At 42.9% G+C, this 23,586-nt stretch overlaps 1 protein-coding gene across 4 annotated transcripts in view; it reads left to right on the top strand.

Moving 5' to 3' along the window:
- Positions 1-23,586, top strand: part of LOC113013986 (collagen alpha-1(XX) chain) — a 43,368-nt gene that overhangs the window by 17,892 nt on the left and 1,890 nt on the right. For all 4 annotated transcript variants that reach the window (XM_080295701.1, XM_026155261.2, XM_026155260.2 and 1 more), the window contains exons 8-40: positions 1,825-1,944; positions 2,018-2,182; positions 2,348-2,506; positions 2,619-2,791; positions 3,711-3,840; positions 4,401-4,546; positions 4,808-4,937; positions 5,184-5,323; positions 5,970-6,096; positions 6,655-6,794; positions 6,888-7,020; positions 7,728-7,873; positions 8,010-8,139; positions 8,544-8,660; positions 9,379-9,525; positions 9,655-9,711; positions 14,341-14,379; positions 14,491-14,629; positions 14,900-15,042; positions 15,258-15,367; positions 15,622-15,780; positions 15,913-15,990; positions 16,162-16,248; positions 16,331-16,384; positions 17,034-17,129; positions 17,760-17,813; positions 17,901-17,954; positions 18,039-18,092; positions 21,907-21,978; positions 22,061-22,096; positions 22,245-22,311; positions 22,433-22,621; positions 22,719-22,796. In XM_080295701.1, coding sequence (XP_080151827.1) covers positions 1,825-1,944; positions 2,018-2,182; positions 2,348-2,506; positions 2,619-2,791; positions 3,711-3,840; positions 4,401-4,546; positions 4,808-4,937; positions 5,184-5,323; positions 5,970-6,096; positions 6,655-6,794; positions 6,888-7,020; positions 7,728-7,873; positions 8,010-8,139; positions 8,544-8,660; positions 9,379-9,525; positions 9,655-9,711; positions 14,341-14,379; positions 14,491-14,629; positions 14,900-15,042; positions 15,258-15,367; positions 15,622-15,780; positions 15,913-15,990; positions 16,162-16,248; positions 16,331-16,384; positions 17,034-17,129; positions 17,760-17,813; positions 17,901-17,954; positions 18,039-18,092; positions 21,907-21,978; positions 22,061-22,096; positions 22,245-22,311; positions 22,433-22,621; positions 22,719-22,796 — 3,669 coding nt within the window. The remainder of the gene's footprint in view (positions 1-1,824; positions 1,945-2,017; positions 2,183-2,347; positions 2,507-2,618; positions 2,792-3,710; positions 3,841-4,400; positions 4,547-4,807; positions 4,938-5,183; positions 5,324-5,969; positions 6,097-6,654; positions 6,795-6,887; positions 7,021-7,727; positions 7,874-8,009; positions 8,140-8,543; positions 8,661-9,378; positions 9,526-9,654; positions 9,712-14,340; positions 14,380-14,490; positions 14,630-14,899; positions 15,043-15,257; positions 15,368-15,621; positions 15,781-15,912; positions 15,991-16,161; positions 16,249-16,330; positions 16,385-17,033; positions 17,130-17,759; positions 17,814-17,900; positions 17,955-18,038; positions 18,093-21,906; positions 21,979-22,060; positions 22,097-22,244; positions 22,312-22,432; positions 22,622-22,718; positions 22,797-23,586) is intronic.

The following is a 23,586-nucleotide window of genomic DNA, read 5'->3' as shown; positions in this document are numbered from 1 at the left end:
AGCTGTTACAGTGACTGCTATTGAGCCATCATGCAACGTTTATTGCTGCACTGCGCAGTCTTTATTAAAGTTTTATAGTTTTATGTTGAAATGTTACTGTAACCATCCAGGTATTGTTTACATTGTTTACAAATCAGCTATTAACCATTTTATAAAGGTTATTAGTCAGTATTTCATAGATTATTAATAGTAATAAACTATTAACTAACGGTGACTTGACTACGAATTAACTGTTTATTATTAATGGTCTATATAAAGTTTCCATCCTACATTTCTCAAAGTCCGTTTGCGATATTTTACATCTGACCGTCATGTGGGAAGAGGCTGACCAGGAGAACGGGGTTATATAATGTGCCCACATGGCAGCCAAGGCTCGCTGCTCCTCCCTGTTAGTGGTTAGTGTATGAGCTGCTATGTGTCATATTACTGGTTTATTTTCATCCTTTGTGAACATTTATGAATTCAATTTTTTGGTCCAGAAATCACCCAACTAATGTTACATGTGTTTATTTGTTTAGATAAAATAAGTTCTACCATGTTTCATACAAACGAAATATCCATCTTGTCATGCGCCGCGGCGCGCGTGCACAAAAGATCCAAATGCAGACTCAAGCGCTAGCAGAAAAGGACACTTTATTATAATAACAAAAGGCGACCCGGGAAAACCAAAGGAGCAAAACGAGGAACTAAAAAACCCGGGGAAACAATGATGCGAGGAAGCCGGAATCGGGTCCGTGGGAGGCTGCAACAGAAAGGGGAGAAGATTACTAGGGAGCTGGGAAGCGGAGGAAACACATCAAAACTGAGTTAGACCAGTTGGCTTACGATTAGAGCGGGACCGTGGGAGCTGGGGAGGGAAGTCCGTGAGAGGGAAATCCGTGGAGGTAGTGGATGGGCCAGATGATGCACCGGGTGATCCAATTGAGCAGGAGGACAGGCAGGTGGCAGATGCTGAATGCCGGATCGAAACCTAGACACAAGTAAGCAGATTTAACGCAGCTCCAACAAGATATTAATGCAACGCTTTCGCGGGAGTCTAGTTACCACAGAGAGGTGATTAACGGACTGGCGTGGAGCATCCGTCAGCGCCGGGTTAAGTAGCTCTTCAGGTAATCACCCCGATGGAGAGCAGGTGTGCCGGTGACGGCCCAGCCTGGGGGTGTGGCTACCCGCGCATCACACATTCCACACACAGGACCACGGACCATGACACATCTATCCATTCATCTTCTTCTTCACCTGTTAATAAAGTCAAGGTCACAGATATAATACAGATACTTTGTTTTAGTCATGTGAAGGGAACCCGCAAAGTAAGAATTCCATTGCTCTGCGTAACTATTTGTGTTTTGCGGTGTACATGACAGTAAACATCTTGAATAAGTCCTGCTGTGATAGGGTGAGAGACTGGGGACACTGTGAACAGGCTGCTAGGCTATCACAGGGCTCAAACAGAGACAAGTCAAATCAATATTTGGCTTGTTCCCATTTGTGCATGAAGTTATTAAAATATCGACTTTTACTTACCATGCCAAGGTTTCATGTCATCATCCCCTGATGTGTGCAACACTTTATCATATTGTGCTGCCTTCATATAAGGTGCAACAACACTATTTACACCCATTATTTCCATAAAAAATGCTGTAAAACCAGCATCATAAACAACCTTTTGTTGTTTATGAGGTGACAACAAAAGGTAAGGACAATTAAAGCACAGACATATTGAAATGGATCACTCAGAGAAGAACTTGGCGGTCTTTTTGATTCTGTCTGTTATGAACTAACATAGATGATAAAATCATGTATAATTTAGAATCTTTGTTTTAGGACTGACACAGTACAGTGGAGACCCACGCACAGAATGGCACCTTAACAACTTCACCTCTAAAGAGCAGCTGTTGGAGGCAGTGAGGAACTTCAGATATAAGGGAGGAAACACATTTACAGGTACACACTCAGCTGATGCTGTTTGATACTGCATGTGTACCGTGCATTTGTCAGTGTCTAACCATGTCTCCAGGTCAGGCACTACTCCATGTCATGGAGGAGAACATGAGGTCCAGTGCGGGTGCAAGATCTGACACTCCGTTTTTTCTGGTGTTGTTGACTGATGGGAAATCTCAGGATGATGCCATTGCTGCAGCCACCCGGCTGAAAAATGCAGGCATTGAAATCATCGCTGTCGGTAAGATGGGCAAGTAGAGCAGGTCAAGTGATTTCCTTTTTTCAATTTAGCCTTTAGACTAAAACTACTTAGCCATTAGACTAGATTCAGAAGGGGTTCCACTACTTATTTTAACATGTTATGTCCTTAGCTGGTTAAACTAACGCACAACTTGGTGTTATTCAGGTGTAAAGAACGCTGATGAAGCGGAGTTGAGACAAGTGGCCTCGGAGCCAGTGGATCTGAATGTCTACAATGTTAATGACTTCCCTCTGCTCAGCAAGCTGGTGGCACGCCTGGTCCACATATTGTGCGGGAGGATAGAGGAGCGTGGCATCACAAAGCGTATGCCACCCATCTTTGTAGCTATCTATGTTTTTCTGCCTTAAACTGAGTTGTTTTTAATGGCATCAGATGTTTCCTGGAGATTTAATGCTCTGTGTTTCTGTGTGTTCAGGAATGGAGCCTGGTTCCACAGCAGATCCGACCCTCTCCTACCCCAGTCCTACTGATCTCCGGTTTTCAGAACTTGGTTCCAGAGAGGTGAAGCTTCACTGGACCAATCCTGTGAAGCCGGTCCAACAGTACAGAGTTGTGTACCACAGTGCTGAGAGTCAGAGTCCACAGGAGGTTAGCATCTTGCCTCTTTTCACATGCTGTAAATAAAAATGGGGTTAGGCACCACTCTACATCAAGTTTAGCATTTTTGCTATTGGTATCTTTGTGATTGTTTTAATATGGTTGTGATCATATCTGGATGAGAAGGTTGAGCTGAGGCATAAATGTTAATGCTGGTAGGGGCTAGCTAAATGTTGAACATAACAAAAGAGCAACCACCTGACTTTAAAAGTATCCTATTAACTCCTTATTAAAAAGCATTGTTTACTGTCTGATACATAAAACATTTCAGCCTCTGACTTATTTCCTGTTATGAATGTGAATGTGGTTTAAAGTTCTACATTACTTGACTGAGAGATGAATGTGAAAAAAGGCGGTTTTAACCTGTAACTGTTTGCTAGGGCTCTCCTGAGCTGTGGATGATATCGTGGTCTGTTCATTTTTGATATACAAGGTTTTTTTCCCCTGTTTTGAAGCCTGTCTCATGTTGCTATTTGGACTTCAGTTCTGGGGTTGGAGCATTCACTTTCACTTTCTAGCCACAGAGGCTGCTGCTTGGTTCACAGGCACTGTTGCCATATGGGTTTAAAGCACAAGGATGGTTATGTAAACAAATCTCAACTGTCAATGTGAAGATTTTACAATTTCCAGGTCCAGAAATGAACTTCACTGCTATTACAAAAATTCCTAGATGTATATATGTATATTCCTAGATGATTCATAAGGTATAAAAACCCCCAGAATGTGTAGAACATGTAACATGTGCTATGTCTGTCCAGCAACAATAAGATCCTTGTTTAGAGGAACAGCAAATACTATCCAGTGCTGCTACATATTCTTTGGGTTTAGTTGTCGGATCGATCATATGTATGTCACGTCTTATGTATGATATGTTTTCAGACTATTAGTCTAAGCAGTGCTTTGTTTCCAGGTGGTGTTACCTGGCTCAGAATCTGTTGTGCTGCTGGAAGGCCTCTCCTCTCAAACTCTGTACCACGTCTCTATCTTTCCCGTGTATGAGGACAACGTAGGCTTAGCGCTCAGAGGGACTGTCACAACATGTAAGACTAGCATCAGTGTTAAAGGTGCTAAAGATTGATAGGTATAGAAAGTTAGCACAAATGTAGAGTAATTCCAGCTCCATCCTTTATGAAATGTGGTAATTTTGTCATAGGTGCTACAGTATCAGTAAGTATGAAGTTGCTGTAGTCAGCAGAATTCCCTTAAATTATATTCTGCTGATAACAAGGAACAGTCAAATGTTATTTTCATTATATCAATTATATAGTGAGTTGGCAAAAACAGCTTTTAGTGTTATAAAAAGAATTCCCTAAAGCTATATAGATATTAATAATACTGGTACCCTGGGCAGTTTATATAGTAAGTTTCATCCAGATTGAATAACACATCTAGGGAAAAAAACATACATATACTACAAGCATCATAGTGAGGTTATAATAGTACAGTTACACATGTGATTCATTATTTAAAGGAGTTAAAGTTAAAGCTACACCCATGGAAGTTTGGTTGCTGTCACTGTTACTTTACACACCATGTGTACTCAGCAAACAAAGTACTCAAAAGTGTGTATACTACAAAGACATGTCTGTTTTCCTCTTAGTGCCACTGGCCATGCCTGCCAACTTGAAAGTGACTCCTTCATCTTACAGCACATTGCAAGTGAGTTGGGGTGCTGCACCCGGCGCAACACAGTACTTGATCCTGTACTCAGCACTCAGCCACGGAGAGCCTGATGATGCCAAGGAGGTGATGACAGAATGTGTTGACTATATTTTGCTGCTGGTTAATGATACAGAAAAAAGTAATACCTTGTAATTGCAGCTTATTGTTCCTAAACATTCATCTTCAATAACTCACCGTCATTTTAGACTACTGACTGCTAGTGGCCTATTACCACATCACAACATCAGTGTTCAGCCTTACACTAATGTTGGCAGATACAGTCCCAGTACAAAGCACTGCGCTCAGTAATGAGATGGATGAATGATGTTGTTTCTGTATTTGCAGGAGAAATTTGGTGCAGAACAAACTGTGGTGGAGCTGGCAGGATTACTGCCAGCCACAGACTACTCTGTCACTCTTTATGCGCTTTATGAGGAGGAACCCAGCGACCCTGTCACTGCTGTTACCACCACATGTGAGACATTATCTAAACAGTCTAAGACCGGATTTTTCACTTTCACTTACACTGTGTCTTTATGATTTCCTATTTTAACGTTTCTCCTTCTCCACCGTTCTGCACTCTACCATTGTTTCCTCTGCTAAAATGGTCAAAGATCAGCCTTCTGTAATATAGACATTGGTAACTGTACCTTTCCAAAGTTACTTCAGTACACTTGAGTGCACTTTCAAAGTTCTTCTGCTTTCGTTTTTTACTTTGCAGTCCCCCTCCCAACACCACTGAGTGTTCAGTTCCCGATGGTCACCCACAGTATGATGAAGGTGAGCTGGGTGCCCGGGGCTGGGGATGTCCCCGGCCATAGAATCACCTACAGCACCAACCACGGCAGTGATGTCAAGCAGGTACCTTCCCAAACAAGCCAGTCTTAAAGGATAGGTAACTTAGCCTTGTAACTCTTCAGGAGACTACACAATTTCAATTTCATTAGCACCTAATAAAATGGCATGTTGTATCTGGGTTCAAGTTTTTTAACCAGTTTCTAAAAGCTCACTTTTACTACCATTGGTAACTCATCAGTAAAAGTGTGCTCTTCCTGCCATATGGAGTCTAACTAGTGATGCTCAGTGGAGTCATTTGTTTAACCTGGTTGTACTCTATGGTGTGGTTGTGCCTCAAGTAATGAAAGATGTTTCCATCTTTAGTGGGGACAGTTTTCTTGAATATTGTGCAAAGAATTGTGCTTTATTGGAGGTCTGACATCTTGTTGCCAAATACTAAATTACCACTTGTAATTTACCACCGCCACAGTGTTGTGCTCCAAATAGGCTGATATGACAAGTGAGTCATGTTTGCAGTCATGCAGTTTCTCTCTGATAGTTAATGGTTTAGTAAAGTTAATAAAGTAAAGTGTAGCTTCTGTACTTTAGACTAATGTACAGAAGCTTCTGTACTCTGTCCCATTTACTGCATTAACAGTTCAAAATGTTTGATAAATGAAATGCTGCCTCAGCCATGTCAGTCATTGATATATATTAAATATCCTTCCAGGTGGAAGTGACAGGAGTGAACTCAGTGCTGGTGCAGAACCTTTCCTCTCTTTCCAGATACCTCATTTCTGTTCAGTCTCACTACGCACAAGGCCTGTCTGCAGCGCTCACCAGTAACGTCACCACACGTGAGACAAAATATTTGTTTTTGGCATGAAGGCATCACCTTAGGCTACATTTGTTAGATCAAACTGACTTCATGTTGTCTTTTTTATTAATAGTTTTTTGGGTATAAACTTGTTGATGCAATCTTTGCTATCTTTGCTCTTTTTCCATAGATTGAACTGAGGAAATGGGAATAAATGGTGTGTTTTTGTTGCAGGCTGCTAGTAAAAAAGTGCTTAAAGATTAAAAATCGGTTCTTTCCCAAGTGTTCTGTTATGTGCAGACACAGTATTGGTTCATCACTTGCGTTAGATGCTTTTAAATTCTTGAATGATTGGTAGGTCAGTGCTGAGTGGTTCCACAAACAAAACAAAACAAAGCATTCCTCAGAAAATGGTCAGGTACAAAAACTGGACTAAAAAGGAGTGAAAAAACAGATAATGTCCAAAGAAATACTTCAGCATTTGGCTCAAGGCTTTTGCACAGTACTGTAAATGTTATTGATTAATAATGAGAAATGTCATAATGTAGCTGTCTCTCTCTTTTTTTTTATTTCCATACACATTATTCTTTTCTTCTAGTGAAGGTGCCTCCTCCTTCAGACCTTAGGGTAACTAATTTCTCAGACAGTGACATCATGGTGCGCTGGGAAGCTGCAGCTGATGATGTTGTTTCTTACCTCATTAAGTGGATCTCCCTAAGTGGAGGCGACCTGAGACAGGTGGGGAAAATTATTGGATTGCTGGAGTACATATTATGAATTAAAAAATACGATATAAACTGTTGTCCTGTGTGTCCCTGCTGTGTATTTCAGCTGCGTATGAGTGGTGACAGTGAAGGAGCAGTTCTTGGAGGGGTGGAGGATGATAAAGAATATCAGATTTCACTGTCTGCACTCTATGGAGATGGAGCTCAGAGTGAAGCTGTGGCCATACGCTACAGCACCTGTGAGTCACACATTTTCTGATCCTGAGCATTTCTCAAACTCAGGAAGGGCAAGCCTGATGAAACCATTTACCTTAGTCACATTAGCAGCAGTGTTCAGCCTAAAAAATACACAAGTTAAAAGTCATGCATTTGAGTCATGCATCCATATTATTTGTTTATTTATTACATTATTTTTGAGACACTGTTAGTTGTTAGAAGCCAGTGTTTTAATGATAGGACATATGTGACAGTAATGAGACAACCTAAGATATCCAAGATTACCACAAAAACACAGAAATAAAAATCATAGAATCACAGAAAGCTTGTTTTTCTCCTGTTAGTCTTTAGGCCCAGTTACCTTTTACTTTTCTGTGGTCAGCAGCCCTTCGTGTCATATTCTGTACAATATAGCATTACTACTACAATAACCTGTAAGTAAATGAACTTCATTGTGTAATTGATGGCAGTTCTCAAAGTACTAGTCACTTAAAGGTTAAATTTCACATCTAAATTCTCATCTTTGAGTAACTAGAACTCTGAGCTATGAAATAAATGTAGTGAGGTTAAAGTATCAAATCAAAGTATCAAATTCTCTGTTATACTTTACATTTATTGTCTAAAAAACACTTTGCTTTGCTGCCAAAATAATTTCCTCCTATAAAGGAACAAAGTGAGGGTTAAGTGTCGTTAGCTGTGGTACTTTATCTCTTCTATGATGTTGCTGCAGTGTCTGGTGGAGGCCCAACCAGCCTCACGGTTTCTGATGAGACTGCCGTCAGCATGGTGATCAGTTGGGTACCTCCCAATGCTCATGTCCTCCAGTATCGCGTGTCCTACACAGCATTGACTGGAGCTGATAGCCAGGATCACACTGTGAGTGGGTCGTAGTCATTACATCTTCACCTCTTCTGGGCTTCAGCCGGCTGTCATGTGTCAGAATTCCATAAGTCCCAAAACTTTAAATGAGTTCTGACTGTGTTGGGATGATAGTGTTGTTTGTTCTCTGCAGGTGCTGGTCCCTGGTGGAGAGAAGCAGGTGATGCTGGAGTCACTGCAGCCAGATACGCGCTACAGCATCTTGGTCACTGCTGAGTACCACAACAGAGAAGGAGGCAGCGGTTCAGCTCAGGGCAAAACTGGTGAGTCAAACAAGGGAAAGATGTCAAGACAGCTCAAGTGCAACTTCCAGTGAAGAGCGACAGGTTTACATGCAAAAAGTGCAAATGTCCCATTACTTTACCCTTACAGGAGGGATATGCATATGTTTTTGGGCAGTATTGTTTCTACAGCACTACACGTACAGTCATTTTGGTCCAGAGACGCAGATTCCTTTCTCTGCATAATGATGGGCTCTCTGAACAATGAGACAGCAGCCAGTACCAGTACAATACCAGTACTGCTCTTGATACTTGGTTGTAAGTTCAAAAATTACTGGGTGCACTGTGTCTACGTTTATTGTCCATGCTAGTGTGCAGATGACATTCTTTGGCTTTGTTTTTTTTTGTTTTTTGCTTGTTTTCTTCCTTTTTTTCTGTCTCTCTAGCCACTTTGCGGGTAAGCAGTGCGAGTGTGGTCAGGTCAGACCACTCCAGTATCTGTGTGTCATGGAGACCAGTATCTGCCGTTGATGGATATCGTATTGTAATCCAGGATGTAAAAGGTATTCTGTAATCATGTCTACAGTGATGTGAAAAGGTGTTTGCCCCCTTCCTGATTTCCTAGTGTTTTGCATCATCAAACAAATTTTAATATTAGAAGAAAGATAAGACAAGTAAATACAAAATGCAGTTTTTAAATGATGATTTCATAGATTAGGAAAACCTCCCTGGTCCTGTGGAAAAAAAAAAAAAAGATTGCCCCTCTTGTTAAATCATGAATTAACTGTAACTAACTACATTTTTTGGAAAGCTGAGTTGAGTTTCACTAAACACACTCAGGCCTGATTAATTGCAGACTTGGGATGCAGACCGAATGATTTCCTGTGTCGTTCAGTGGTGCTTTTTGATATGGCATGGTGGTGGTAATGTATTATCTGGAGCTGTTTTTCTGCTTCAGGACCTAGAAGACTTGCTGCGGTAAATAGAACCATGAATTGCTGCTGTCTACCTGCTTTGGAGGGTTTTTTCCCTTAATTATTAACCCCTTCATTTAGCAACTGCATTTTGTGTTTACTTGTGTTATCTTTGTCTAATTTAAATGTTTTTCATCATCTGAAATATTTAAGTGTGACAAACATCCAAAAAATATGAAATTATTTTCATAATTTATATGAAAATAATTATATATATATAATATAAATATATTATATGTGAGTTATTAGTTGTAACAGAACATACAGTGATTGCTGGCAATTTACTCTGTCGTGCATGTGTGCATAGACAAGCAATCAAAGCAAGAAGTTGTGAGTAAGTCCAGCAGAAGCCACTGTTTCACTGATCTGGAACCTGAGACTCTGTATCGCATCAGTGTGCACTCTCTTCTCGGCTCAGCAGAGGGCCCGGCAGTCTCCATCCTCCATCCCACAGGTCTGACATGTTCTCAGAAACACAGATGATCATTGGCCAGCAAACACAAAAACTAATTTAATTCAGAGTTTATGTATGAACAGTAATATATTATTCTATATAAATAATTTCAATGCAATTTTATTACAGCTGCAGCTCCAGCCCGAATTTCCATCCATCCCCGGATATACCCTATCCACAATGAAGGTAAATCTTTAGATCCACGTATACTTTATCTTCAACTTCTTCTGAGTAGCCTATGAAATATTTTGGGCTGAATTTAACACACGAGTTCAGCAGATTCCCCAGTCACAGTGTGTGCGTGTGTGTGTGTGTGTGTGTGTGTGTGTGTGTGTGTGTGTGTGTGTGTGTGTGTTTCTGTCTTTGCATGAATCAAACTCCAGCTGAAAGGCAATAGCCCACCAATAATATGTTCCAGTCCTGTGCAGCAATCAGTTTTCACCAACACTATCATTTACCTGTATGCGCACAAAAATCAGAGGGGTGCCGTCAAAGTTACCACCGGATTCACGGACCATGTGCACTAGACACTGTTATTGTTACTACTGCATGTTAGTGACTGAATCACTGTAAATAGACATGTGCACACCAGCTATTCACAGCTAGCGTGTTTCCATATTTTTAGATATAAATGCGGTATTGAGGTAGATTGTGGTGAAATTACAAAAACACAAAGAAAAAAATTGAATAATAATAATATTAGACAATAATAATAATAATAATAATAAACGTTTAACCTAGAATATGTTTAAAGGTGAAGAATGACAAACCAGAATAAAAGAAGGAAGGAGGGGCCCATTTGATAATCGGGCAGTTAAGTAAGTAAGTAAGTAAACTTTTATTTATATAGCACATTTCTAGATAAAAGATCACAAAGTGCTTTACAAGGTATAGGAACAGATTAAAAAGACAAAGTACAGTCAAAAGTTAACAAAATGCAATTTTAAAAAGATGTGTTTTTAGCTGTTTTTTAAAAGTAATCAGTGAATCAGCAGATCTTAAGTTCTGAGGAAGAGAATTCCACAGTCTGGCGGCCACAGTAGCAAAAGCTCGATCACCCCTAGTTTTCAGTCTCGTATACTGAATAACAAGTAGGCCCTGACCACAAGACCTCAGAGACCTACTAGGGGCATAGGGCTGTAAGAGTTCAATGATGTATGATGGTGCTTGTTCTTGAAGAGCCTTAAATGTCAGAACCAGAATCTTAAAGTGGACTCTGAATTCGACAGGGAGCCAGTTCAGCTGTATAAGCAACGGCGTTATATGTGAGTATTTCGATGTTTTCGTCAGAAGCCTTGCTGCAGCATTTTGGACAATCTGCAGACGCTCCAGGGAACTTTTGTTTAGACATGTGAACAGTGAATTGCAATAGTCCAGTCGTGATGAAATAAAAGCATGAATAACAATCTCCAGTTCAGTATGAGATATTATGGGGCTCAATTTAGAAATATTTCTTAAATGATAGAAGCAAGACCGAACCAGAGATTTGACGTGAATATCCAATGTAAGAGCAGGATCGAAGGTTATTCCTAGGTTCCTGATAGACGATTTCACAAACGTTGAAAGGGGACCAAGAGCATTCATTATGCTGGGTACATGTCTGTCTGGAGCACATACAAGGACTTCAGTTTTATTTTCATTTAGTTGGAGGAAGTTGTCAGCCATCTAACTTTTGATGGTTTCCAGACACACATTTAAAATCCGCAGCTTAGAAGCATCTTCAGGTTTAAAAGATATATATATAGTTGGATGTCGTCTGCGTAGCAGTGGTAACAAATATCCTCAAAAGGGCTCAAAATATGCTGGAGAGGAAGTAAATAAATTAAAAACAATAAGGGCCCCAGCACAGAACCTTGTGGCACACCAAAGGACAGGGACGGAGAAGATGACCTGTACTTAGAAACTGCCACAGAAGAGTATCGTTCACAGAGATACGAGGAGAACCACTCTAAGGCAGACCCAGATACACCGACCCAGTATTTCAGCCTATCAAGCAAAATATAATGGTCAACAGTGTCAAAGGCCGACGTGAGATCCAACATTAGGAGTACAGAACACTTACCTGCATCGTTTTGCATCAGAATGTCATTGGAAACTCTAAGAAGGGCTGTTTCAGTAGAATGAGCTCTACGAAAGCCAGACTGAAATTTGTCAAAGATATTATATTTGTCTAAAACTGCTGTAAGCTGCTTAGCCACAATCTTCTCTAAAATCTTAGCAATTAATGGTATTTTTGAGATCGGTCTGTAGTTGCTAGTGAGAGATGGGTCCAGCATAGGCTTTTTTAACAGGGGGTGTATAACAGCAGTTTTAAAATAAGCAGGGACTTTGCCAGATCCCAAAGAGGTGTTAATTATAGTGAGCATACAGGGACCAATAGAGTAAAAGACATTTTTGAATAACGATGCGGGTAAAATGTCGAGTGAACAAGAGGATACTTTTGTTGCACTAACTATTTTTCCAGCTCGGATAGTGAAACAGGTAAAAATCTTTCTAAAACAACAGGCCGAACTGGCGTGGGAACTGACAGTGCAGATGCTGATGGGGACAATTTTTTACTTATATTGCTAATTTTTTCTAAAAAGAAAGCAAGAAATGTTTCGCAGTCTTCATTAGAAGAAATAATGGCAGCAGGTGGAGCAGGAGTAATGATATCAGTAATAGTGTCAAATAATACCTTAGGATTACCTCTGCTCTTTGCAACCAACTGAGAAAAGTAAGCAGCCCTCGCATCTCTAATTGCATTGTTAAAAGAGGCTAAAAGATCCTTTAAGTAAAGGAGATGAACATTTAAATGAGTTCTCCTCCATAACTGCTCAGCTTTACGACAATTACGTTTTATAGAGCGGATGTTGTCATTTAGCCAAGGTAGGGACTTGGAAACAGGCACAGGTCTCATTTTAACCGGACAGATTTCATCTAAGATCGAAAGACAATGATCATTAAATAGATCTGTTGAGAAATCAACACCGTTTTGTGGGGATAGTGTTAAATTAAAAGCATCTGAGAACTTCTGTGCTGTGGAGGAATTTATAATGCGCGACATAACTGTCCGGTGAACAGGAGACATAGGCTCATGAAAAGACATGTTAAAAAGAATATAATAATGGTCAGAGATAAAAATCTCCTTAGAACAAATACAATCAATATTCAAACCCAAGGTAAAGTCAAGGTCCAGTGTGTGACCTTTGTTATGTGTGGGGCCGGACACATGCTGGGTAAAATGAAAAGAATCCATAATTTTGATAAAACCTCTGGCAAACAGGTCGGACTCATCATCAACATGTATATTAAAATCCCCCACTAAAAGCAATTTGGACAACCTCATAGTAGAGAACAGGAAGTCGCTAAACTCCGCTAAAAACAAGCTGTTAGGACCGGGTGGACGATACACCACAGCACAGTAAAAAGGATCCTTACTACCGATTTTAATGAGCTGCAATTCAAAAGAAAGAAAGTGTCCAACTTTCACTGAACGGCAGTTGAAACGGCTCTGAAATGCCACCGCGAGACCTCCTCCACGACCAGAACCCCGAGGCTGGCTGATGACAGAAAAGCCATTTGGGCACATTTCAATAAGAGACGAATAGTCCAAGCCCCGCTGCCAGGTCTCGGTCAGAAGCAGGAAGTCCAGATTATTAGAAGCAATAAAATCGTTAAGCACAAACGATTTATTAGTCAAAGATCGGGCATTAAAGAGCGCCATAGTCAGCGGGGTGAGAGCATCATTATTAGGAGAAGCTCGAGTTAAAGGACGTAAATACTCGAGGTTAGAGCCTTCACGTTCGTATATTCCACTCACCGAGGGGATGAAAAGCCAGTCAACAGGAGAGTCTGGATTGAACCCTTCTGAGGTAGCACGGTCTCGGAGAGCCAGGCCCTATATATCCAAGCAGGGCCGTGGAGAACAAATTCCTCTCTATGGAGCTGTTTTGAGCGTAGGTAACAAAACCCGCACGACATCGCTTTCCAATCAGCCCCCGCCGCCAGAAAAGCCTAAGCTTCACCTGGATACCTGATCTCCTTCCTCTTCTTCTCCGTGAACTACGGGGAACGCTGAGAACGCTGGCCGAGGATCCAGCCACTGGCGGTAGATGAAAAGTGCCAAAGGAGTGCGGGGGAAAGTGCGGAGAATAGAAAGTGCCAAAGGAGGAGGAAGATGGAACATCTTGGGCCATCAATGAAGATCGGATTGATAACAGCGTCAAACGATCATAAACCAAGGCAGCCAGAACATCATTGATACAAATAAAAAACAGCAGAGTAGAGAAAAAAACACGACGATAGAACGTGACAAACTGCACCCGGCAGCGGCGAAGCCAAACACAGGCGCCATCATACCGGAAGCAAGTTGTGGAATAAACAATAACTTCAAGATTAATATAAAAAGAAATTAAGTGAAAGTGTTGACCTCTGGTAAGAATGGGCATAGTTTTTTAATGATTGTGGTGCTGATATGCAAAGCTTTTTAATACGATGGAGATCACGTTTGTTTTTAAATTGTAAACAATAAGTTTTCTAAGAAATATTTCTAAGGAAGTTGGTGTGTGCACACACTGTGTCTGTGAAGGTTCTCAGTCATCCAGGTCATCGTAGTCAAAGGAGCTTGCAAAGAAAAGCGTCTGGACTTCTTTAAGTTACTTGAAGTATACGAAGTATACGATTCAATTCATTTGAATCGTATACTTCAAGTAACTTAAAGAAGTCCAGACGCTTTTCTTTGCAAGCTCCTTTGACTGTGTGCACACACTGTTTTTGAATAAAACCCGAGCATACAGCAGTACTTTTGCCTACTTTTACACTCTTGTGTTGCAGTGTGCCCTGAAGTCACCATCAGAAACAGCATTGTTAAAGGTGAGACACGCTGTCCTCCCTTTAAACTGAAACTTTAAAAAAACAAAACAAACAACAACAACTACGAAGGAAGCACCACACTGTGTTTCTGTTACGTTTGTGCTGGTTTAGGGTTCAACATGATGGAAGCCTTTGGTCTGACTCAGAGAGCTCACTCATCGGTGGAGGGAGTGGCAGCCGAGCCTTTTGTCTTCAACACGCTCCCCACCTACACTCTGTACAGAGACGTCCAACTGACACAGAGCACCAAGTGAGAATTTCTTTCAGTCCTCCACCTTTTCTTTGTCATTGTATTTTAATTTGAGTAAACACCAGTTCACTGACATAGACACTAATGCAATGCTTTTCAAAATTTTTGTAGCATGTCTCATAAGCCAACCCTAACATCACATGGTCCTTTTTTGTCCTGTCCTTGTGAGACTCAGGCATGGAAAGGAAAATTATGTAAACTTTCACAGAAATGTGTTTAGTCAGTGATAGAAAAAAGTGAATCTTGCGGTCTGTCTTGCCATCCTTCCAGGTTTATCCACCCCGCAGGTTTCTCCCCAGAGCACACCATCAGCATTGCCTTCCGAATGCTGCAGGATACACCCAGGGAGCCTTTTGCTCTCTGGCAGCTCACAGACAATGACTTCCAGCCAAAGATGGGAGTGGTGATTGACCGTGAGTAACACTGCCTGCACCTTCCCGCCTCCTGCACTGGAAGCATGTCTTTGGACTTGTTGCAGTCCCTTAATCGTCTACATTGTTCTTTAACAAAAACAGAGAACAGAAGTGAACACATTTCTGTAAACTCACCTCCCTAAGCTCATTATTGTGGCTTTTACGGGAAATAACAAATGATGACCTTATTATCCTGTGTGTTTGTGTTTTTGCAGCAACCACCAAGCACCTGTTATACTTCAGTCTGGACTACAGAGGTGAAGTGCAGGAGCTGACCTTTGACCAGCCACAGGTCCACAGGCTGTTCTATGGCAGTTTCCACAAGGTGAATGTAAAACTAGGAAAATAGGCTACCCTACGCTGAGAAGCGCCCTATGGTCGCTGGCAGAGAGATAACCGTCCACTCTCACATTTGTTTTAATGATGGGCAGTTTAGGATCATCATTTAACTTAACCCCACTGCATTTCATTGAACTGTGAGAGGAAGACTCTCCCAAAGTGTGAGGTAGGGTTAGTGTTAGTAGATATGATGACTTAGACCTCAGACGCCTAAACGGCACATTTTCTTCCATTTGGCAGGTTCACCTTTCTGTTAGCCAGGTGAGTGTATCCTTGTCTGTGGACTGTCAGCACGTGGGTGAGAGGCCAGCCCGTCCTCTAGGCAACCTGCCCACCGATGGATTTGAGATGCTGGGAAAACTGGTGAAGACCCGAGGACCTAACAGTGGCTCAGCCCCGGTATTTAACATTCTTTGATATTAATTCTAGCTCAGCCTATTAATGCACTCTAAACATACCTTTAAAAACTGTGGATGATCACTTCCTCTGTCCTGTATTCAATGTCTGTTCTGTGCTCTTCATCACTTCCAGTTTCAGCTGCAGTCTTTTGAAATCGTCTGTAACACCACGTGGGCTTCAGAGGATACCTGCTGTGACCTGCCTGGAGTGGTCAGTGTGCTAATATTTACATTCACCTTTCTTCAACCCTTATTATTTCACAAAAAAATCATATAGCTGTCATGATTTTTTTTACCAAGTGGTGGTGCAACATTGAGAGAACCTTTCTAAGAGCAGTGTAAATTTGCTCACTTAATATCTTTATTATTGTGTCTGTGTAAGAGAGATGAGGAGAGCTGCCCTGCCCCTGCGTACACATGTACCTGTTCCTCTGACGTCCCTGGAGCTCCTGGTCCCCCTGGACCACCTGTATGTCACCTCAAACACACCCAGAGTACTTGTTGCATGATTCCTCACTGTTAAACACTCAGTTCTTTGTCTTCTTTCCCAGGGGAAGCCAGGCCCTCGTGGCGAAAAAGGTGAAAAAGGAGAACATGGCCAAAAGGTGAGCTGAAAGCTTTATTCAGACCTTTCAGATGCAGTCATGGCTTTATTTAGAAGTTTGTGTATAACAGTCAGGTTTTTCTCATTTTGCCTGAGAAGTTGAACAGCTTAAACCCTGCTGCTCCTGCCACAAGAGGAGACTTAGCAAACAGGCATTACTTTTTTTTTAACGATTAAATATTCCCTGAAGAAAATATGCAAAGAATCAGCTAAAAAAATACAAATGCAGCTGTTGAACAGCTGTTTCCATGTAGTTTCAGTCACAGTGTAGGTAGGGATCGCTCAGTAGGTAGAGTGTTTGCCCCATGATCTGAAGGTTGGAACGGCTACCCTGAGGTACCCCTGAGCAAGGTACCGTCCCCACACAATGCTCCCCGGGCGCTACATTGGTGGCTGCCCACTGCTTCACTGGGTGAAAGAGTTAAATGCAGAGGAGTAATTTCCCTACTGGGACTAACGCATACACAATACACAATAAATGAGTGTTACATCAATGCGCAACTGACAGTGGAAGGGAACTTAATCAGACTCATGAACATGAGAACATAACATAGATAATATCTCAGACTGTTTGTTGAAACCAGAACCATCTACCTGTAAGTCTCACTTTTCTTTGAATTAGTCTCTTATTTATTTATTTATTTTTTCAGGGAGAAGTAGGTCCTCCAGGAAATCCTGGACTTGAGGGAGGCCTTGGACCTGTGGGCAGCATCGGGCCACGAGGCATTACAATGCAGGGCAAAAAGGTAGATTTAACCCTCTGGGGTCCAGGGTATAATTGGCTGTGTTTGACTACTTTGGATTTTACCTTTATATTTCACCTTAGAAACGGTTTACTTTGCCTTGTTTTGTAACATTTCTTTTCAGCACAACCTAATGTGTCCGGCTACACAGTTTTTTGTCGTTTTTTTTTTTTTTTGCCTGCAAGGGAAGCACTGTCCTTACAAAGTCCAGTGTTTACGGTTTCTTCCTGCACTAAACATGACAACAGTACTCAGGAAAAAGTATGCTGAAAATTATTTATCATAACCCGAATTTTAGATGGGATATAAACACTATTTAAAAGCTGGTATATAGTTTGAAGTCTGCACTTCAAACTATGTCATTTGGACTCGCCCATCTGTCAATGGTCAATGTCAATGGTAACTTTATTGTCCCTGATGGGAAGTTGATTCGCAGTATGTCAAAACAAACAACAAACATACAACCAACACATCACGTACACTCATTAAAAAAATACTATAATATAATGTCGAACCCAGAGGGTTAAATGTGTACCAATACAGTAACTATGGTGAAAGCTTTGCCAAACAAATGTATGTGCATCCATGTGGATAGTTTATTGTGCAAAAACGTACTCGTATTAATTTCTTTAGGGTCCACCAGGAGCAAGGGGAGAGAAGGGAGATCCTGGGCGACCGGGAGTGCAGGTAAGTTTAAAGTGAAGTAATGGAGTCACCAGAACCTAACCATCTGCTTCTAACAGCTCTCTGTCTCAACCTACTCTGTCTCTCTAGGGGGTACCAGGACCACCAGGTCAAAAAGGGGAGGAGGGAATCGCAGGTGCCAAGGTGAGCTGCTTGATCTCAGTCAGCACAGAATGCATCAAGCTGAGCTCTGTTTCTGTCCTCATCTCTCTGCTACATCTCTCACAGGGCATCAGAGGTGTGGAAGGGAACATGGGCGCACCCGGCATCACTGGACCCAGGGTAAAGCGTAAATACATCTTCATCTGTTTGTATGCATTTTTGCCTTTGCTGCCAATTTTAAGTTTGGGCAGTGACACTGAGTTTGAGAAAGTGCATCTTATCATCAGGGAACAGTTTAGACTGTGAACGAACCTTTTCCATTTTAGACACTACACAAGCTGTCCTCTAGCACCACTCTCAGGACAAAGTATCTTTGTTCAAGGTTCAAGGTTCTTTATTTGTCACATGCATAGTTATACAGGTATAACACACAGTGAAATGTAACCTGACACGCTCCTCGACTTGTGCAAAAAAGGGGGGGGAGGAAGAACATCATATATAATATATACATTAGGTGAATGTGCAGTAGTAGCATGTAAGCAGCAAGCAGGTGAATTCTGTATATTAAGTGAATTAAATAAGAATAGACAATATGAACATATTTAAAATTAAAGGGGGGTTCCCCGGAGGCATCTTCCTTGGGGGGGCTCAACCCGGGGTAGCGGTCATGTCCGGGTGGGGGCTCTTTTGGCTCTCGGGTGACTGTTTCCTCGTGGCTGCGTGCAGCGGGGCTAGGGGAGGGTCTGTGCTGACGGACGTGGGTTACTGACCTGGTAGCCTGTCTGCCCCTGGGTGCGTCCGGGATGGGCGTGAGGTTCTGGGGGCGCTCCGTCTCTGGGCTGGGGCCCTGGCCGGGCCTCGGGGCCTTGGGTCCTGGTTTGTGTGTTGCCGGGGTTGTGGGCGGGTGGGTGCATGGGGGCCCATCCCTGGCGCAGGGTGCCGCCGGTGCGTCGAGCCCCTGGGGGGCTCTTCAACTGGTGGGGGAGATTGTCACATCTTGCAGGAGCTTTCCTCTCCTCAGGAACTCTCTGCAGGAGGGGGAGATACAGGAGAGGTGGAGGAAGATCTCAGCCTGGGCGTCTATTGTCTCATGTAGTCTGGAAGATGAATGGATGGTGGGGTGAGTGCAGTTTTCTCTGTGGTGGGGTTGGGTGGACTGTCCCGGGCTCTGTGGGGCCGGGGGGCGCTGCTGCGCTGGGCCCCGGTCTGGATGGGCCTGGGCCCCCTTTCCCTGGCGGGTCGCGGAGTATGGGAGTGCCTACTGGGGTCAGCGGGGGAGCTGGCCCCAGGGAGGGGTCACCTGCCCCTCCCTTCCTTCCCTCCCCATCTCCAGCTGCCTCCCTCTTCCCGCTCCACCACAACCACCCACACATGCAGGGCCTTGGAGTAGGGGTATGTCACCAGGGTGCAGAGGAGGCTACCCCCCCCCCCCCCCCCCCCCTCTGTCCCCTTCTGGCTGCCTCTGCCTCAATTTTATCCCACAACTTAGACATTCACATTACTCACACTCTCATTACACATACATATAGGATCTTGGGGGTGGGCACGATACACAGAGTCCAAATTACCATCAGGGTGTACACTTCACCCCTGGCGTCGTTGCCCACCTCTCAATTTTGAATACACGTAGACATTGAGGGCTAGCAGGAGGGGCTATGCGCTTACCTGCTGCTCTCTGGCAGGTAGCTCCATGCCCTCCTGGGTTTTAAATGCACCTTAGAACACACATGCATCAACACTACAATGAGCGGGTGGAGGGAGGTTTGGAGTCTTCTCTCACCCCCGTTCTCTGCGGCCTGCTGGAGCGGGGGGGCTAGGAGGAGTTGGCCGTCCAGCTGCGGTCTGGAATGTGGGGCCTCCCTGCTGCTGCGGAGTCGGGGCGGTCTGCCTCTCCCCACCGCAGGAAAAAGGGTAACACCACCTGGGTCTGGGTGCAGTTCCCCCCTCCAGGGGCAAGGGTACCTAGACCCGGTTCGTAGAGTACGCTTGGGGAGTGTGATCGTGTGTACAGCGTCTCTTTATGTCTGTCTCCATGTTGGTTGAGTGTGGAGTGAGTGCATATGAGAGCATGAGGGTGGGGATGGATGTTTGTGTCTGTGTGTGCCTGTATGTCTGTGTCTATATGTCAGGTTGGGTATCAGACGCCACCTCTCTGGGGACATCTTAGGCCCTCCAAGGTTTGGAGGCCTATCTCCACCCACCACTTCCCCTGCCAGTGGCGGACTCCCTCAGGTGTCGGTGCGTTGGTGGTTCTTTGTGTCTGGGGGTGGGCGTCCAGGTACACACCGGCTCACTCCTTGGCGGCCGCTTATCGGGGCCTGGAGCCTGGGGCTCGCTCGGGCCACTTCGGAGGTGGGGTGCCCCCGGCCTCTCGGCCTGGGGCTCGGTCACTCAGGCACAGCTGGCTGCCGGCGGAGCTCACGGGCGCATCACTGCAACCCCCCCTGGCTTCTGCTCCGCGGCTGCTGAGTGAGCCCTCATCTGGGACTCTCCTCAGCTCTTACTGGGACAGTGGCGCGGCTGCCCCTCTGTTGGTCTTCCTTGGTCTCTTGTGTTCTGGGGACCTCTGGATGTCTGGAGTTTTGATCTCCTCCATACCTGCTTCATACCCTGGAGGACGGGGCTGTGGCTCCCCCACACTCCCTAGCAGATCGTTACATGGAGAAACCTTTGGAATGCAAGCATGCTGATCCACACAGGTATGCACACAGGTGTACACATGGGTATTCACAGACGCGGACTACAGCTTTCTTGGCTGCTGCCTCAAAGCACATTGTACGCTGTCTATCTTGCGTGCTGCACAATATCGTTTATTATTTAGTATCTACTGATATCTACTGCTAGCTAGTTTATTGTGATGGTGCCGTTTTTTTTTATTATGTTGCTCTTTGTTGTTTGCTTTCTCTTCTGTTTTTTTTCTCCATACAGGTGACCCAGGTGTTTTGTTTTTTTTGTTTGTTTTTCTTTCTTTCTTCTCCCCCTTCTCACCGTCTCTTCTCCCCTTTGGTTTTCTTTCTCTCCCTCTCTTTCTTTCATTCTCTCTCCCTGTCCTATCCCCCAGTCATGTCTGTCCCGTTTGTAGCAACTGAAAATAAAATAAATTCATAATTATAATAAAGGTCAATCAAATGGACCAATATGGCAAGGCCATGATGATCCACTTGGTAAAATAAATCCGCTTGGCATCTTTCTTGGCCTTAAGACAACAATTCTGATGGCTAAAGATCCAAACGGGACACAAAAAAAAAAAAAAAAAAAATTAAAGGAATTTGAAATGTACATTGTGCCGGTGGGTTTGTTTAATCAAACTTTGAAATGAAATACGGTCACTGTAGTTCAACACAGAAAACAACATTCAGCTCAACTGCTGTTCATTTGGTTCTTTTATTTTTTATACAGTGAGGTTGAAGTTGTTACCAATTTAGCAATTCCTATTCAATTATTGGTATCACTTTAATTAAATTCCTTATCAATTCTCTTATTGATACTCATTGGATTCTCATTGGCTCCACTTTGAGAGTCACCACCATTGCTAAGCAACATATCAAAGACATTACATGCACGTTACGTTATATGTTGCAAATGATTTGCATGCTGTGTGGTCAAATGTTTGTGCATGTCGGAGGTATTTCCCCTCTCTGTTGTGATCAGTGTTTGGTCATTACTCAGAAAAAGTAGTTATTACACATATTACACAGTACACTTTTTTAAAAACTAATGCAGTATGTTATTTAATTACGCAAGTGAAAGTGGACTTGAGAAGTGGGATTGATAGACAAACAGACTAACAATTCCAAGGGGAACCACTGGGAAACGGTTCTTCACCTCCTTAGTGAGGTGTAATGAGCTGCTCTTTTATGTGTCCTGACCTTATCAAGTAAAGTCAATCAAACATGTGGTGTGTGTATAATAAAACTGTTTGCTATCAGGACTTTGTGTCTGACTCACTGTAGGTTTATGCATCTAGCATATTCTATCTATCATGTTTAAACAGGGTTTCCAAGGAATGCCAGGATACCCAGGGCCTATAGGAGAAAGGGGCCCCCCAGGTCCTGTGGGACCTACGGTAAGACCTAGGAAATAAATATCACATAAAAGTCTGACCTGTCCTTACAGCTGGTTATTTATCTTTACACTCTACACTACAGGGCTTGCCAGGTAATAAAGGGGAAAGAGGAGAAAAGGTGTGTTATATCATCATTATCTTCTTTTTTTCATATAGATCAGCTGTAATGGCATCTGATCTTCTTTTTAAATACCTTCTAAAATGTTTCAGTTTCTTTTCAATTGACTTTATCTGGACAAACAGTTTGTAACTCTGTTTTTTTACAGGGAGAACCTCAGTCCATGGCTATGATCTACCAACTGGTCACACAGGCCTGTGAACAACTAGTACATAGTAAGCACTCTAAAAGCAAGCATGTCAGAAATGCATACTGTCTGCAGTGCTGTTTGCCCTCCTCACTGTGAGGAAGAGTCCAATAAGAGTGCCAAAACATTTTTATTCTTTGCTTTTTCAGAGGAGGTGTTAAAACTCGACATGTTCATTAACGAGATCGGTCGTAAGCCAGTTCCAATTGAAGAGCCAGTGGGGCCTCCAGGGGAACCAGGAATACCAGGGCCCAAGGGCCCACCGGGTGAGAGGGGCTCACAGGGTCGTGTAGGCCCAAGGGGAACACCTGGCAGGCCTGGATATCCAGGAGAGCAAGGTAAGCTTAGTAGATAGTTTGTTGGAAGCAAAACATCACTTACAGTTTGATGTTTAACCAAAGTTATCACATTGATTTGTCTCTTCCCTCTCTGCAGGAAGGAAAGGTGTGCCTGGGGACAAAGGTGATGCAGGGTCCAATGTCCAGGGTCACCCAGGGGTCAAGGGATTAGCAGGTACCTCTGTATAAGTAACATAATAAAAGCACACACACATTCAAAGTTACCAAACTTGAAATGATGTCAATGGTCAATGGTAACTTTATTGTCCCCAGTGGGAAGTTGATTTGCAGTCTGTCCATACACAGAAAGACAAAAACAAACAAAGACAACACACACACAAAAAAATAAATAAATATATATTTTTTAAAAAGCCCAGAGAGAACAGCCCAAATTTTGTCATCAACAAAGTGCAATGTGTAATGGCAACAACCCTTATGTTTAGTATTATTATCCATGACAATAGCAACAGGTACAAAAGACACTCTGTCTCTTGGTCTTTACTCCAAGCACTTTATATTGACGACCTGAGGGAAGCAGCTGAAAATTATTAAAGAAAGGATGGTCTGAACACAACATGACAGAGGTTGTCTTCCACAGCACTTGCCTGTTATAAAAGTCCACAAGCTGGACCTGAGACTTCCCTGAAATCTGACCAGCCACTTTACCCAGATTACTAAGTCTGGTCTTATTGTTCAAACACACATTACCATACCAAGCAATGATACAGACCATTAAAACAGATTCAATAAAACCTTTATAAAAAAGGGTCATCATTCAGTTAAAACCTCTCAGTCTCCTTAAAAAGTACACTCGTTGTTGATCCTTTTTCACTGTAGCAGCAAGACATGACTCAAAGGACAGAGCCTTATAACGAACAACTCCCAAATACTTGTAACTGTCCACCAGTTCAATGGCTGCACCATTTACTACTGTCAGTGCAGAATGGGGGGAATGGTTCCTGAAG

This window comes from Astatotilapia calliptera, chromosome 20 (assembly GCF_964374335.1).
Source record: "Astatotilapia calliptera chromosome 20, fAstCal68.1, whole genome shotgun sequence".
Classification (NCBI taxonomy): Eukaryota; Metazoa; Chordata; class Actinopteri; order Cichliformes; family Cichlidae; genus Astatotilapia; species Astatotilapia calliptera.
The sequence above is the reverse complement of the archived record's forward strand: the minus strand, read 5'-3'. Positions and strand labels throughout refer to the sequence as shown.